This window comes from Lactuca sativa, chromosome 3 (assembly GCF_002870075.4).
Source record: "Lactuca sativa cultivar Salinas chromosome 3, Lsat_Salinas_v11, whole genome shotgun sequence".
Taxonomy (NCBI): domain Eukaryota; kingdom Viridiplantae; phylum Streptophyta; class Magnoliopsida; order Asterales; family Asteraceae; genus Lactuca; species Lactuca sativa.
In genome coordinates, this window is record NC_056625.2 from 77,338,499 (window position 1) to 77,353,816 (window position 15,318).

Consider the following 15,318-nt stretch of genomic DNA (forward strand, 5'->3'; position numbering starts at 1 on the left):
TATATATATATATATATATATATATATATATATATATTAAATAAAAGAGAAAATAAGGACTGATAAGTAAATATGTGATATTTAGATTTTTTTTCCTGTGACCCACGGACCCGATTCTACCCCACAAACCTAATTATAGCCCACAAACTCAAATCTGGTTCACAAACCCTTATACTTAAATATGTTATACAGATTGACCTGTCTATAGTTAATCTGGGTTAGGGTTTAGCAATACGACACAAATATTTATATAAATTGTGTCTAGATTAAGTTTTTATGACCTGTCAACCCGAATCGAACTCGAGACAATTGTAACCCTAATAACTTATTAGCCAGGGATATATATAAAAAACTATATATATCAAACTTAAACTATAATAATGCCAAAAAGTCAAAAAGTCAAAACTCAAAAAAGAAAACTTAGTTGTCATAGGTAGATGTTGGAATAGCTCTTTACCCAATTTGGAAAGTACAAGTTCCAAGCCTCATGGTATTACTTCCAACCAAATAGATTCGACCGTTTTATCATGTGAAAAAACATAGACCAGATTTATAGGAAGTCCCGTATCAGTTAAACTACAGAATCTTGCAAAAACCCATGACAATGGACACCTTTCAGTTAATAAAATATAAATATGAAAAATCTTGGCTGAAATAATGAGAATTTACAGTTATGAAATGAATAAAATTTACAACATGTATGTTGACATTCAATAAAACGACCCATTTTTCACCACAAAAAAACAGGTGGCAAACGAATTCAAAGCCGTTTTTGTTTTTTGCTTAAACTTGGATGAAATCGCCATGTCCACATCATCAAGAACGCAAGAAGTCCAACACCAACAGATGACCATAAAATTACAAGCCATCTAGGCATTGGAGTAGGAAAAAGACCTAAAAAAAACTTGATTCATAACATATCCATATATATATTCCAAAGTATTATACGAATATAATCATGTCATCAAAAACTCACCATGCCCAAATTTGATGCAAATAAGTAGTTCAATGATGCAAATTGCAAGCGAAAGCCAACAAAAAGCTCCAACCTTTTTCACGGGTTTTCTGAAAAATGACCAAAATTACAAAAATTAATACACATTTTTACATCAAAGTATATGAATGAAATTGGTACAAAAAGTGAGCAAAATTAATTACCGGTCTTGTAGGTAAGAATTATACTCCCGAACTGTAGGAATTGCAATAAGCCACCAAAGAAGCAATCGATAAACAATAATGGGGTTTCGAGGTGGGACCCACAGGCAAAATTTGAGAAAAAACGTGTTGAGTTCAACGGTCAAGAACACAATGCAAAGGGTTAAAACTTGAATGAATCGCCATGGATCGAGAAACGGATGCCATTCGTCTTTGTCCCAATTTGCTGGAGTAAATTGACCTAATGTTCGTTTTACCTGGTATACAGATATCCACTGGTCAACAGACTGACACTGACACTGACACTGACAATGACCTTGATAGGACTGGAAATATAAACTTACTTTGCCCAAAATATTTGGTTGACGGCTTATTCCAACCCACTCGTATGTTTTACCATCAAAATAACGAACCGTATGCATCCCTGCCCAAATACCTACAAATAAAATAAATGTAAAAATAAAATTTTAACACAAATTATTAAATATGCATCTAAATGAAAGTATAAACTTCTTAATTTAAGCATCTCACCTAACCAATTGCAAATCAATATATCAAGAACAATGCTGTCCCACCAACACTCATTAAAATTTGGCAACATATGGCGAAATGTTAGCTGAGGAAAGAATATAAATTAAAGCATTATATTTTCAGAAAAAATTGATTTCTAAGATTAAGAAACTGGATTAATTGAATTTGAAAATTGGACCTCCATTAACTCGAATCCGATTGATAATACCCATAAAAGTGGTTGATTACGGATCATTATTGCCTTTGCCCACCACCCGAATAAATGAGCAGGAACAAATTCATCAAAAAGTGTTTCCTGAAACGCCAAAAAAATTTTAAGAAAAAATGTAAAAAAAATAAAATTGAAGAATATAAAGGTTTGAAGATTGTGAAAGAAGAAATCATACATAAACATTTATAAACCTGTTAGTGGGATTATTGGGTACATATATTCGACAATCAGCACCATATGATCTTTCTGGAAGTTCTGAAAAAAAAAACATCAAATTACAAATATAAAATCATAACATGATGAAAACTCCTCAAATTAATTAATTAATCAATTAAATTTTCATATGGGATATAAAGAGTTACCAACACCAAGATCAGGATGGAGATACTTCATGAATTGCCTAGCATCATCGCGATTCTAAAAACCAAAAAAAAAATGATTTTGTATAGGGGTAAAAAGGTAAAAACACAAAATATACTAACCTGAAAAAGCAAAAATGTTAATGCTACAAGGTAAATAACAGCCATGCCATGAACTAGACGCCAAATTGCAGGATGTGGCCTAATTAATAACCTATTTATAAGATCATACACATAAAAATGTTAATTGCCTTATAAAAAAAATTAAAAAGTATGTTATTAAAAAATATAAAAAAGTAACTTACGTTGAAGGAGCTTGAAGCAAACAGTAAGCTAGAAAAACTGCAATCATTGCCCATATGCCCCTTTTATTTTGCAATAAACATTAACATTTGAATATTACTTTCTTTAAAGAATCATGCAAAAAGAAATCCAAAAAGGATTCACCTTTTGACAGATGTTACAATATCATCTGATGGATTGCTTTCCGGATCAACAACTCCACTAGCCCAACTGAGAAACAGATTTGAAAATTAATTAATAACTGAAAAAGAAAAGAAAATGAAAATGAAAATGATACTTACATCAGAAAACATGAGCCTATGAATAAAAGTGTAATTGTTCGAGGTTTGTAAGCCCAAGCTGTCCATGGATCGAGTTCTTCATCAGAAATGGATGTGCTCACTTCATGACTTTGATGGGCAATATAGTCTTTTCTCCTTCCACTCTTTAGACCATTAGACTCCATAAAAATGTTGTGTTATTAGCTTACCTTGATCACTGCAAATGGTGTAAATATTCAAACATGTAATACAGTGAATAAAAAACAAGAAACCAAGATTTAGGTTACAGCAATTGCAAAAGCTTTTCTGAATGTTTAAGTTTCTTTTGTTTATAAAATCTTGCTAATTCGACACAGTTCATATGTTATGTGTGTGGATCTCATCTTGATTTCAACTTAATTAACAAAACCAGAACACAAGTCACAATCACATCATTCATATTCGAATATGCCAATTAAACGATACCCACAAAATAAACAGATCAATTTCAAAAACTAATCGGATTAAGTAATCATGTTTAAATTCAATGAGTTAATCAGAGACAAATCTTCTGAATTGACATGATTATATGCAAATCGTAGAAAGTTCTGCCTCTCACCTCATTAGCAATCGTTTTTCCCAAAAACAATAATGAAAATAAACATAAAGTAAGCATATCAATTCAACAATAATGACTAAAATCCGGCTACAATCATATGGAAATCAAATCTCAGAGTCAAACTCTCGAGACATAATTACTATTCAATTATCACACAAACGTAACGTGTTATCAACAAAACCAATACACCCCACTTAAATTCACCATCCGATATCGGAAACCCACATCAGATATAAAAGAAAAAGGCAAAATTAATGGCGAAATAAGAAGAGGAGATGCATGAAAATGGCGAAAGAATGTACAGAGAGATGAGAAAAAAAGTACATACGCATAACGAGAAGAGATGAGTAAGGAAAGAGTGATTGAGCCCTAGTGGTGAGACTGAAAGAAAAGGAAAGAGGGATCCTTAGCCGTCCGATCTTGGAGAAAAAGAGTTGAATGATGGGAGATTTCGAGAAGAACTGGAAGTTTGTATTGATGGGAGGAGATGCGTTATATGTAGTCTGTGAAAAGATTCTTGATAAATTTGAGTATGCGCAGTGGGAAGGATTTGTATGTATATGTATTGCGGCGTCAGTGAGAGGAAGTACGACTGGTCAAAGGGATGGAGAGCTTGTAAAATATAATAAGGGTGATTTTATAATTTATATACCCTAGTTGCGGGTCATTAATTTTCAAAAGATATTTACAATAAAATACAAAATAAATAATACTATAAAAGTATAAATTTATTTTTATTAACATTAAGATATAATTTTTTAATATTATAATTATTATGTGGTTTTTTTTTTCTATTTTACTCGTTCAGTGGAACATTATATAATGTTTTTAATCTATGAGAACTTAGATCTATCCTTACCTTATAACAGCAAAACATTACACATTTGATATGATATTTTTTGTTAATCGATATTTATAATGGCCATTGTGAACATGGGCAATAGAAATAACTTACACGATTTGGAATGTCTTATGAACCACGTCTTAGCAGAAAAATTGGTCATAGAATCTACTCTGCTTAGATAATAGACGAGTATGCTATAAATTACATATCATTATATTCGACAGATATTTATGCTTATAATCTTCACTCAAACCAAGAGAAATATCTATTGCTCAAAATCCACAGATTACATCTCCAAGCACATCATTTATATCATTATATGTGATGTATGGATAAAAATTTATGTGATTCCATTCTTAAATGGATTTGAATTGCCAATGAGGGACTAGCGCAATTGTTAGAGGTTTTGCCTCTTATATTAGAGGTTTTGCTTCTTATATTGGAGGTTCAGGCTTCTAATATGAGCGTTGACGAATTCTACTAACTTGTAATATCAACTTCTAAACCCTAACTAACTGTTTAAAATATGGATTTAAATTATACATTAGTTTTTTTTAAACGGCCGAATTTTATATAAAAAACTGGCAAGATTGTAACACCCGGTTTCGGGTCATTTCTTAACTTAGGATTGTCGACTGAAATTCGATCATGAAAAGGGATTTGGCTTGAGGAAGGAAAGCTTAGATGATATTTTCATGTTTATACACATTTTTAGGTAATATTTATTTACGTTTTTATTAATATTTTGGTTATTTGCATAGAATTATGATACTTATAAGGATAAATTGTAATTTGCAGCCAAAGTAAGACATTTTCGAAGTAAGGGACCAGAATTGACAATATTTGGAACTTTGGAGGCTCGAAGGGAATAAGGATAAAAATTTCCACCAAAAAGACGTGTTCACGACGTGAGTAACTTGATGCTCACGACGTGAATCGATTGTTCCAGAAGATTTGCATCCGGGTGGAAGAGTCCTTGTCGAATACGAAAAGATCGCATTCATGACGTGAATCCTTATGGTTCACGACGTGAACTCGGGAAATTAGAAAACTATAAATTCCCTTGACCATTACGACTTGGAGAGTTTTTTGGTTGATTGGAAGGTTACCTGAAGACGATTTTGAGCAGAAGAAGAGTTCTGAAAAAGGCTTTCAACATCAAAAGGAGTAAAGGTTCATAATTAATTAATTAGTTTGATAGTTATGAACATGTTTGATAATTTGATTTGTTTTTGCTTACTTGTTACTATGAGTAGCTGAATCTAGCAGCTCTTGTCTAGCTAGATGAAGCTTCTGAATTAGGTTTTAGCTCTATGACTATTGAATTTGATTAGTCGGTAAATTGCTTGTGTTTGATTATCATTACCTAGCATGTTATTCTAGTTTCTTAGTTGCTTAAATTCATGTTTTGTGTAGCTTAGTAACCATTAAATTACATGAACTTGAAACCTAGTGATTTAGTGAACATTGAATTGCTAGAGCTAAGATCGACCAAATCTTAGATAAGTGATAAAAGTAATTAATTTAGTTGTGCTAGAGGACATAATTTATGACCATAATTGTGTTTGCTTAGATAAATCTTACATAACTCACCTATAATTAATAACTAATTATGTGTTTTGCTTATGTGTGACCATACAAGGTAGTTCATGAATTGGTAAAAAGACTAGTAAATTTGGACTTGAATTGCTAATTACATAATAATTGGTGACCAACTTTGATAATCCATAATTATTAGCTAAACATAAATAAAGAAGTGGATTCAAACTAGACAGGAGTGTTTTTAATTAATTGATTGAATTTTGTGATTTAAGTTCGTCTGGTCTTGTAAAATCAGATAAAACCCCCTATTTTCTCTAAAATCAGGTCAATTTAATAGTAGATAAATTAATTAGTCAAAACCATTCCCTGAGATTGACACCCGACTTACCCAACTATTCTATAATTTTGATTAGGTACATTGCATAGGTGTAATTAGTTAGTTAAGGTAGTTAGGTTATAAATAATAAAATTAGGTGTAGCTATTTGCACGCATCATTAGACCTTATTGAAGGATTGTTAATGTTGGTTGTGAGATCTAATCCCTTGATTTGTATGCTGGAGTCGAAGGGTAGAAAGGGAAAAGTTATAGATCGGGTTTCTTACTGAATTAAGGATTTTAGTCCGATATGTTTTAGTCTAAAGTTACTAGATAAGATTGTGGGGTTCTTCAATACCTTTCCGTGCATATGAAGAATGTCGAACATGAAGTTGAAATGAAGAAGTTATGGTTATTTGAAATTAAGCTGGAAATGGGAGTTTGGCACTACGCAGGGTGTAGTGAGGGCACGTTTCTAGTGCGTTAAGCAGGGCGTAATTGCGCAGAGTAAAAACCCTAATTTTGGGGTTTTGAGCCCTATTTAAGGACTCTAACCCATTAAGGTCCTTCTTATCATTAGTATCCAACATCTTGAGCCTATAACTTGAAACCCTAGCCATCTTGTGAGGAGTTTGAAGCATTTGAGTGTTTTCTAGTGTCTATTGTGAAGAAGGAGATCATTGAAGGTGTGCTTGGGGAGTTCAAAGCTTGTGGATCCAGACTCTACTCTTGTTCAACATCCTCCAGGAGGTATAAAGCTTGAACCTTTATGATTAACTAGATAGATATAGCTTGTTATGGGTTTTATGAGCTTTTTGTCCCTTGATATTGGGTCTAGTGAGTATGAGCTACTATAGACCTCATGAGTGGCATTTTCTAGCATTTCTAAGCTTGTAGAGTAATAAAAATAGGAACATGGTCACTCCCATCCTTCCATGCATGAGTATTTGGGCATTGGGGTGTGTTTTGGACTTGAGATTTGGTATTGTTCTCTTTTAAGCCATGCAAATGCATAAAGTGAGGAACTTTATGACTCTAAACGTTTGTTAGGACCAGATCTGAGCAATATATGGTTGGTTTGTATGGATTAAGAGCTAAAGTGGCATTGGCTTAACAACAAAGTGCGTAGGGTGTACTCTAAGTATGCACTGCGTACCACTACGCAAGGCATAGATTAATTATGCATGGCATAATCCTGCTGAAATTGACTTTGACTTTCGTTAATCGTTGAGCATTGACTTTTTGACCAAGTCTGAATTTGGGTCAAACTTGAGGGTTTTGGACTATTGATTAAGATTAGACCTAGTTTTGGTGTTGGTGGATTAGTGGGAGCAAGCAGTGCAGAAAGGGGAGCGCATCGCAGTGTTTCTGGGTTCTTCGATTCAGGTGAGTTTTCCTTACTTTACCCGTGGGTCGAAAGCACCAATGTCAGCCCGTTAGTTTTAGTTATCAATTAGTAGAGGGATACCCTATGCACTGTATGCAGTCACGTAGGATAGACTGAGGACTCTTCATCCATGTTTTCTTGCATGTTCCTTGTTTGGTTGTGGCTCTAGAGTAGGATCATATATCTGAGTATCTATCTCACCTCTGGGTAGATATGGTTATGTATTCGTTGGAGAGTTAGTTATGTATCCTTGTGTATAGGATGTTGTTGTGTTGTAGTGATATGCTATATATATATATATATATATATATATATATATATATATATATATATATATATATATATATATATATATATATGTCACACCCCGAAAACCAAAGGCGGAAACATTTCCGGGGCGGACTCCACGTTGAGTATCAAATCCAATGCACATAGTAAGCAAAGTAAACAACCATTACATTACATATAAAAGTTTACATTTGTTCAAAAGTAAAGTTGTACAAGTGTGATACATAGTATATATGAACAAAAGTAAGACGTGTCTTCTACGCACTCCGTCTTCGCCAAAAGGGATCATCGGGTACCTGTCTAATGTGGACCTGAGAATACAAGCAGTTTGAAAATCAGCATAAAGCTGGTGAGTTCATAAGATGTTTGTTTTCTGAAAAATGTATAAGTTTCCTTTAGTTTTTCTGAAAAGGTTGTTATCCAAGAAAATCCCATATTTTCTTATGTAAAACAGTTTAGTTATCATTTGTTACCAATTCGATTACGTGTTGTATGTTACCCCAGGAAAATCCCATATTTTCCTAATAGTTTAGTTATCCATTCGCTTCTTAATTCGTTTACAAGTTGTTATATTATCCCAGGAAAATCCTATATTTTCCTAAGTGTAAGTTTGGTTGAATATCACAGTGTATAGTTTAATACATAAAACTATATATTGAAAATCATGGGATTACTATCCCAAACTAGATATAAGATAGTTTGATATACACAAAATTTGTAGATAGATATAGATTGAAAACCATGGGACTATCATCTCGTACTAGATATAGATTGAAAATCATGGGATTACCATCCCGTACTAGATATAGATTCTAACCATGGGACTACCATCCCGCACTAGATATGTAATATGTATATATACTGAAAACCATAGGAATAACATCTCGCACTAGATACAAAATCTATAGACTGAAAACCATGGGACTATCATCCCGTACTAGATATAGGAACTATAGATAGCAAATAGATATAAAATCAAATCAAAATCGTGAATAAACTTATATTAATACGTATTGTGAGCCGGGTAACCATGCTGATACGACAACGAGACCTCCTTGACGCTTCTCAGACGTCGGACGATATCCAGAATTTGTCACCCCAGGCGTGCCCGCCTAACTGTAGCTAGCAGTTAAGGTGTGGGATTGTCAGTCCCGAATAGATCTATTCACAAATTCCACGCTCTCCCTCCAGGAGACTCTGGTTACACTTCCGGGGAGGATTTACTGATGACCCAAAGGGCAATGATGAATCTCACAAGCTAGTATTACATTATTCACGGTGTTTTCAAACGATATCAAACATACTAAACGTTATGAAACATAATAGAGTGAATACAGTTATATACAATGAAATTATCTGGCAATACATTCTAAATGAAACAAAGATAAACTGAATCAGACATAATTTATCTATTATCATTACTTGAAATCCGAGTACTGAAGATCCCAAATTATTCCCATAATAATTTGATTAGTTTGATTGTTTCCTTTACTGAAATCTATGTAGTTATAATTGATAAAACATCCCTTATGGTCAACATAATACATAAGGGGTAAAGATATCTATAAGTTAGCCAGATATTTATAGAAATACATCAGTTTTAGGTTTTGAAAACATTTATAGTTTGCTTGTATTCCTCCCCCCCCCCTGAAAACATTGAAAAACATTGAAAAATGGTAGGGGTATGAACTCACCGGGCGAGGAATGTGTCTGCTTGGATCCTAAACGTCAATTCTGGGTTTGCAAACGCACGAGGTTCCTATGGATTATGAAAAGATACACATTTGTATCTAATTAGGACTTGAATCATTTATTAGTTAGGGACAAACACTTCTAGTTGCGAAGACATTCCATTACAAGTGTTTGGAAGGACCCGGGCGACATTTAATGACACATAAAGCTTGGATATGGAGTTTACTCTTCAAGAGTAAACTCACACAAGATTTTTCGGCCCTAATGTACCACTCCCCATGAGTTTACGGTCATAAACTCATGGTGGGGTGTTTTATGATGCTAAATGGCCTTATATCACTTGGGAAAATTAGTTAGGATCAAATCTAGGGCCTTGGAATGGATTAAACTCACTTATTGACCATTTATTGGAGTTTACGGCAGTAAACTAGGAGTTTACGGCCGTAAAATCCCCTCACACTCAATCCTTGATGTTTTGGTGGTCCTTAATTAATCACATGTGTTTTCAAGCTATTTTACAAGCCTTGTATGGAATTAAGGGTGTCATTTGACATAGTTTTAGGAGTTTACGGCCCAAGACTCCATCTTATGGCCGTGAACTCCTTAGGGGGGGTGTTTTCCTTATGTTTTAGGCTCCTAATTCGTATGTGGTTACTTCTAGAATTTATCCCAAGGCTTATGGTGTGTTTAAGTGGCATCTTAACACACTGAAATGAGTTTACTCTCCAAGAATATGAGTTTACGGCCCAAGCATGTTCTTGGATAGTAAACTCATGTTTACTCCTCAAAAATGATGATTAAGGTGTTCTAAATCCGAATTTGTAAGCCATAAAGTCATATCTAAGTCCCAAGATTAGTTTGGAGGGGTTTTAAGGCTCTAAAACCCTCTTATTATGTGTTTACGGCCCAAGCATGATCCAGGGCCGTAAACTCATGTTTGAGATCCTAAATCATTGATTAAACTCGGATTTGAAGGCTAATGAGGTTGAACAACAAGTTAGGGAAGTTACCTTGAAGATTTGAAGCCTTAATTTGATGTTTTGGACCTAGTTCTTTGGTTTGAGAGAGGTTAGAGAGAGAGTAGTGAGAGAGAGCAAAAGCTTCAAATGGAAGCTTAATCATCTTTAAATAGGGTCTAAGATTTGGACACGGTGGAATTCTACCCGATACCGACGTTAGACGGGGCTTTTGGTCGCACCCGATTAAGTTGTCGTAACCCGATATGGTTGATTTTAAAAATCTTCCGATTACTAGTATGGGACGTTAATATGAGTTCTAAACGCGTTTGGACACCCCATTAAGTCATAATGGCAATCTCAATTAATGACTTAGTTAAATGAAGTAAACGGAAACGAAATTGAAACAACGAATGGATTAACGAAAAGGGTTACAAAAAAAAAATTATAATTGATGATACGAACTTCGGGTTGTTACTATATATATATATATATATATATATATATATATATATATATATATATATATATATATATATATATATATATATATATATATATATATATATATATATATATAGGGGATAGTTCAAATAAAAACAGTAAATAGTGTGAAAACGTAAAAACACTATTTTTATGTTATTATTCAGCAATGAATAAATGAATAATCACAGGTTAAAACTAAAATTAGAATTTACTACAAAAATATACATACATAAATTTATAATAGAATAATAACATTCTAATAAATATATGAATAATTAAACGTTAATATTCATATTAGAATTACTTCAACAATACAAATATACAACATTCGTTGCTGAATAATAACATAAACATAGTGTTTTTACGTTCTCACACTATTTACTGTTTTTATTTGAACTTACTTAGGTTCAAATAAAAATAGTAAATAGTGTGAGAACGTAAAAACATTATGTTTATTTTATTATTTTGTAATGAATGTTGTATACATGTATCTTTGAAGTAATTCTAATATGAAAATTAACATTTGATTATTCATATATTCATTAGAATTTTGTTATTCTATTATAAATTCATATATGTGCATTTTTGTAGTAAATTCTAATTTAATTTTTAAATTGTTACTGTTTATTTATTCATTGCTGAATAACGACATAAAGCTGTGGATACAAAATTCATTGCAGAATAATAACATAAAATAGTATTTTTACGTTCTCACACTATTTACTATTTTTATTTTAACTATCCCCTATATATATACATATATATATATATATATATATATATATATATATATATATATATATATATATATATATATATATCCTTCTATGTTAGGATGCAACAGTAGTGGTATGCTGGTTAGAGTACCAATAGGCTGGTTATCGTCTGGTGGAAATCCCTTGCGGTTGTATGTAGTTAGGTAGGATAGCATGAGAACTTTTTGATCTAGTCTTTCTTGCTTGTTCCTTGTTTGGTTGTGGCACTGGAGTAGGATCATATGTTCAGGTGGCCATCTCACCTCTGGTTACTTATGGTTATGCACTCTATAGAGATTAACTGGTAGTGGATATTAGAGTGCTTTATGGTTTAGGCCCAAAGCCTTTAGGGGTTTAGCTTTTATCTATATATTTGTATGTAATCTCCATTTGAACATCAATCAATAATATCAATCTATTCTATTATCGTACATGGTATTAGAGCTTTAGGTTAAAACCCAAATAAAAATTTTACTGGATTTTTTTTTCTCGAGTTGAAACTATCGAGTGCAAAAAATTAAGTTCTTATGGCTTTTTTGTATGAACGGAAATTTTTTCTATAAATTATATCTCAAAAAAAACACGCCCATCCCACTAAATGGTTCGACCAAAAGCAATTCTTACTTTAACATAACCCGTTGCCACCGTCGTTCACCTCCGACGATATTCTCTCGTAGTCATCGAAGGTGCCTCAATATTTTTCCTTTTTTTCTCCTCTTAATTAATAATACAGTCGCAGAAACCAAACTAAAGCTCATTCTTTGTCTTCTTCTAATGCCTCCCTCCGATGATACCTTCTCTGACAACCTCTGATCTACAGTCGTCTCTCTATGCTAACACTACAGCACTACAGTTGTCGATCTTACCCGAATTGGCTTCGCCCTCCGCAGCTCGAGCCCTCTTTCTATCTCGCTGCCTTTCTTCGGACTCCTTTGTCACCGACTCCTTGATCGTCGTCATCATCAACTCTCTTCAGCTTTTATAATGGAACTGCCTCCGGTTGCCACTTCTTCTCTGGTCTTCTTCGTCGAGCTGTCACTGTTAGTTGCCATCGTCAGAGTTCTGCCACCATTGTTGCTGTCTACATCTATGTTTTTTTTTTTTTTTTTTATGTTTTTTTTCTTTGTTTTTCAGTTTCATTATCCTCCCGATCAAACTGCGAGGGGTATATTAGAGTGCTTTATGGTTTAGGCCCAAATCCTTTAAGGGTTTAGCTTTTATTTATATATTTGTATGTAATCTCCATTTGAGCATCAATTAGTAATATCAATCTATTCTATTATCTTACAGTGGAGGAGTATGTTATGAGGAGTCTAGTAGGCGGTAGTGAGTTGTATGATTTATAATTATATGTATTATGTGTCTACTTGGTCTCTTGTTCGTTTATATGTCAACATATAGTGGCAGATGAGGTTGAGGCGGTCCTGTTGTTTGTTGTAGGCCAAGAGACCAGGTGTGGGCCGACTGTAAGTCATAGGCACAAAGGTTCGGGAAGAGCGGTTAGGTTGAGCCGGCAGGCCAACATACTGGAGCAATCAATACAATGATTGTGGGACCAGTATACATGCTTGTATATGTTTTGTTGTGTGCAGTATTTTAGAGAACATCACTAAGCTTCATGCTTACATAACTATTATTGCTTTCAGGTATCCTCGATTATCTTGGAAAGGAGAAAATTAGACGTTTTAAAGATGCTAAGGAATGAAATTACAAAGTGATGGACATAACTGGGTTTTGTAACCACATACTCCAATTATTTTTTTAAGAGAAAAACAAAGCATTGAAAGACAAGGTAATAATACTATCAAATAGAGCATCTTTCTACATCACTTTCATTCCAAAAAGTGATATTGACATAAAAACCCTTAAGTTTGGCAGAAATGTGTGTATTTACCCTTTTGTGGATTTTAGGTTTACTAATATCGGATACTTGCAATTTTTTTAATTTACCTTTTTTTTGCAAATTTACCCAGTAAAACCAATCATTTCTGCCAAACTTAAGGGATTTAATGAACCAGAAAACCAAACTTAAAGGCTTTTATGATACAGAAAAAAAAAAAAAAGGTAAACCCAAAAATTTATGCCAAACGTAAGGGTTGAACCAGAAATATACAAAATCGTATATTTGAAAAAAAAAAGTTGCAAGCATTTGGTATTAGTGAACTTAGAATCCATAAAAATGTAATTTCACACATTTCTGCCAAACGTAAATGTTTTTATGTTAGTACACCTTCCAAAAATCACTACAATCATAACTTTCAAATCATCCACAAAAGTAGTGGATATAAGGCTTTCGGATCATCCTTTTTATATTGAGTCATTTTCATCGAATCCATAATTCAAACATCAAATTTATATTTGGGAACTCTAATTCACACCACGAACCAATTTGATTCCACAAATTCTTTGCTATGTCACACTATAAAAAAGTGTAAAACATCATTCACTTGGTTAGAACATATTAGAAAAAGAATAGACGAGGTGTCAAACCCTTTTTGGAAATATTAAGTCTAGTCGGTAGTTTATCCCCAAAAAATTTGTATACGAATATGTTAACTTTTCTAGGAATGAACTTATTACATCCAGTCTCCAACACATAATCATCCATCATACAATCGTCATTGTGTTTTGTAACTGCGCCAACTGTAAGTCCATCACTTTATATATCCCGTTGTAACAACCGAGAAAATTAGGTCATCGTTCACCGATCTCAGTCACTACGAACACCCCTTGTAATAGACATAATCTATTGTATTCTATCCTTTTCATGCAAATAAAATTTTCATACTTAGGATTACATACATAATACCCTTTTTGTCTCTGATGAATATTGACCGTTAACGAAACACTTATCACAATGCACAAGTAACGACTTAATACATTAAAAATAAGATTTATGTACTAAGTGTTGTCATGAACAAATAAAACTCTAAACATATAGAAAATGTTAACGCGGCTTTGTAAGTATAAAGAACGTGGAGAATGAAGATCGTACGCGAAAGTTATGCTTTTTTTTTAAGAAAACAAATTAGTTATATAACTCAGTTTTTTTTTTTTGTAAATGAACATTGAATCGATTCGTTGGGTTAGCTACGCATCATGTTAAGTATTTCTGAGCACATTTCTGGACTCAGATTATATGCTAATATTTGATTTTAATTTCGGAATATTTTTAGCACAAAGATAATGTTGTTTTGCGAAATCGGTCGTAATGATAAAACTATAGATGTAACTGAATTGAAACTTTGAACCTATTTTTAACATATTTCCGTCTTTCGTTTGGGAATTTCGATCATGTATTTGGATTGACCACGTTCGGGAAATCTAAATGGAATATTCTGAAAGTCAAAACGAAGTCGTTTTTGTCAAGTTTTTGCATGTGGTTCGAGACGCGACACATATCATGATTGTAATGGTGCGACTTGACGCTTTTAGGGATCGAAACTTGTTGTAAATGGGTTGGTTCTTGTTGGCTATAAAATGAAGAGAGGGTTTGCCCTATTTCCCCACAACCAACACCCTCTCTTTCTCTCTCTCAAAGCGAGCCACTGGCCACCAACACGTGCCACCACCGTACACCACTTATTGCCACCTCTAGGTCTAAAAGCATCTCCTTCCCATTTCAGTAACACTAG

The 15,318-nt window shown here is 33.4% G+C and overlaps 1 protein-coding gene across 2 annotated transcripts; it reads right to left on the minus strand.

The window, feature by feature from the left end:
• Positions 1 to 619: 619 nt before the first annotated feature.
• On the minus strand, positions 620 to 4,018 carry LOC111912596 (CDP-diacylglycerol--serine O-phosphatidyltransferase 1). 2 transcript variants are annotated; one of them, XM_023908341.2, is made up of 13 exons: positions 3,746 to 4,018; positions 2,841 to 3,036; positions 2,704 to 2,769; positions 2,562 to 2,621; positions 2,380 to 2,470; positions 2,260 to 2,314; positions 2,073 to 2,152; positions 1,865 to 1,981; positions 1,687 to 1,771; positions 1,500 to 1,591; positions 1,159 to 1,412; positions 977 to 1,065; positions 620 to 894 (listed from the first exon to the last, which is right to left on the minus strand). In XM_023908341.2, exons 2-13 carry the CDS (start codon positions 3,002 to 3,004, stop codon positions 761 to 763), a joined length of 1,287 nt encoding a protein of 428 aa, XP_023764109.1. In that variant the 5' UTR covers positions 3,005 to 3,036; positions 3,746 to 4,018; the 3' UTR covers positions 620 to 760. The 2 variants fall into 2 exon arrangements, with proteins under 2 accessions (XP_023764109.1, XP_023764108.1); XM_023908340.2 differs by having other exon boundaries at positions 1,159 to 1,591.
• Positions 4,019 to 15,318: the final 11,300 nt, after the last annotated feature.

Excerpts from the sequence above, each read along its gene's own strand:
- LOC111912596 (XM_023908340.2), bottom strand. The coding sequence starts at position 3,004 with ATGGAGTCTAATGGTCTAAAGAGTGGAAGGAGAAAAGACTATATTGCC. Across the intron at positions 1,592-1,686 it reads ATTGATTTGCAATTGGTTAG|GTATTTGGGCAGGGATGCAT; the intron begins GTGAGATGCTTA and ends TTTTATTTGTAG. Across the intron at positions 1,066-1,158 it reads AATTCTTACCTACAAGACCG|AAAACCCGTGAAAAAGGTTG; the intron begins GTAATTAATTTT and ends GTCATTTTTCAG.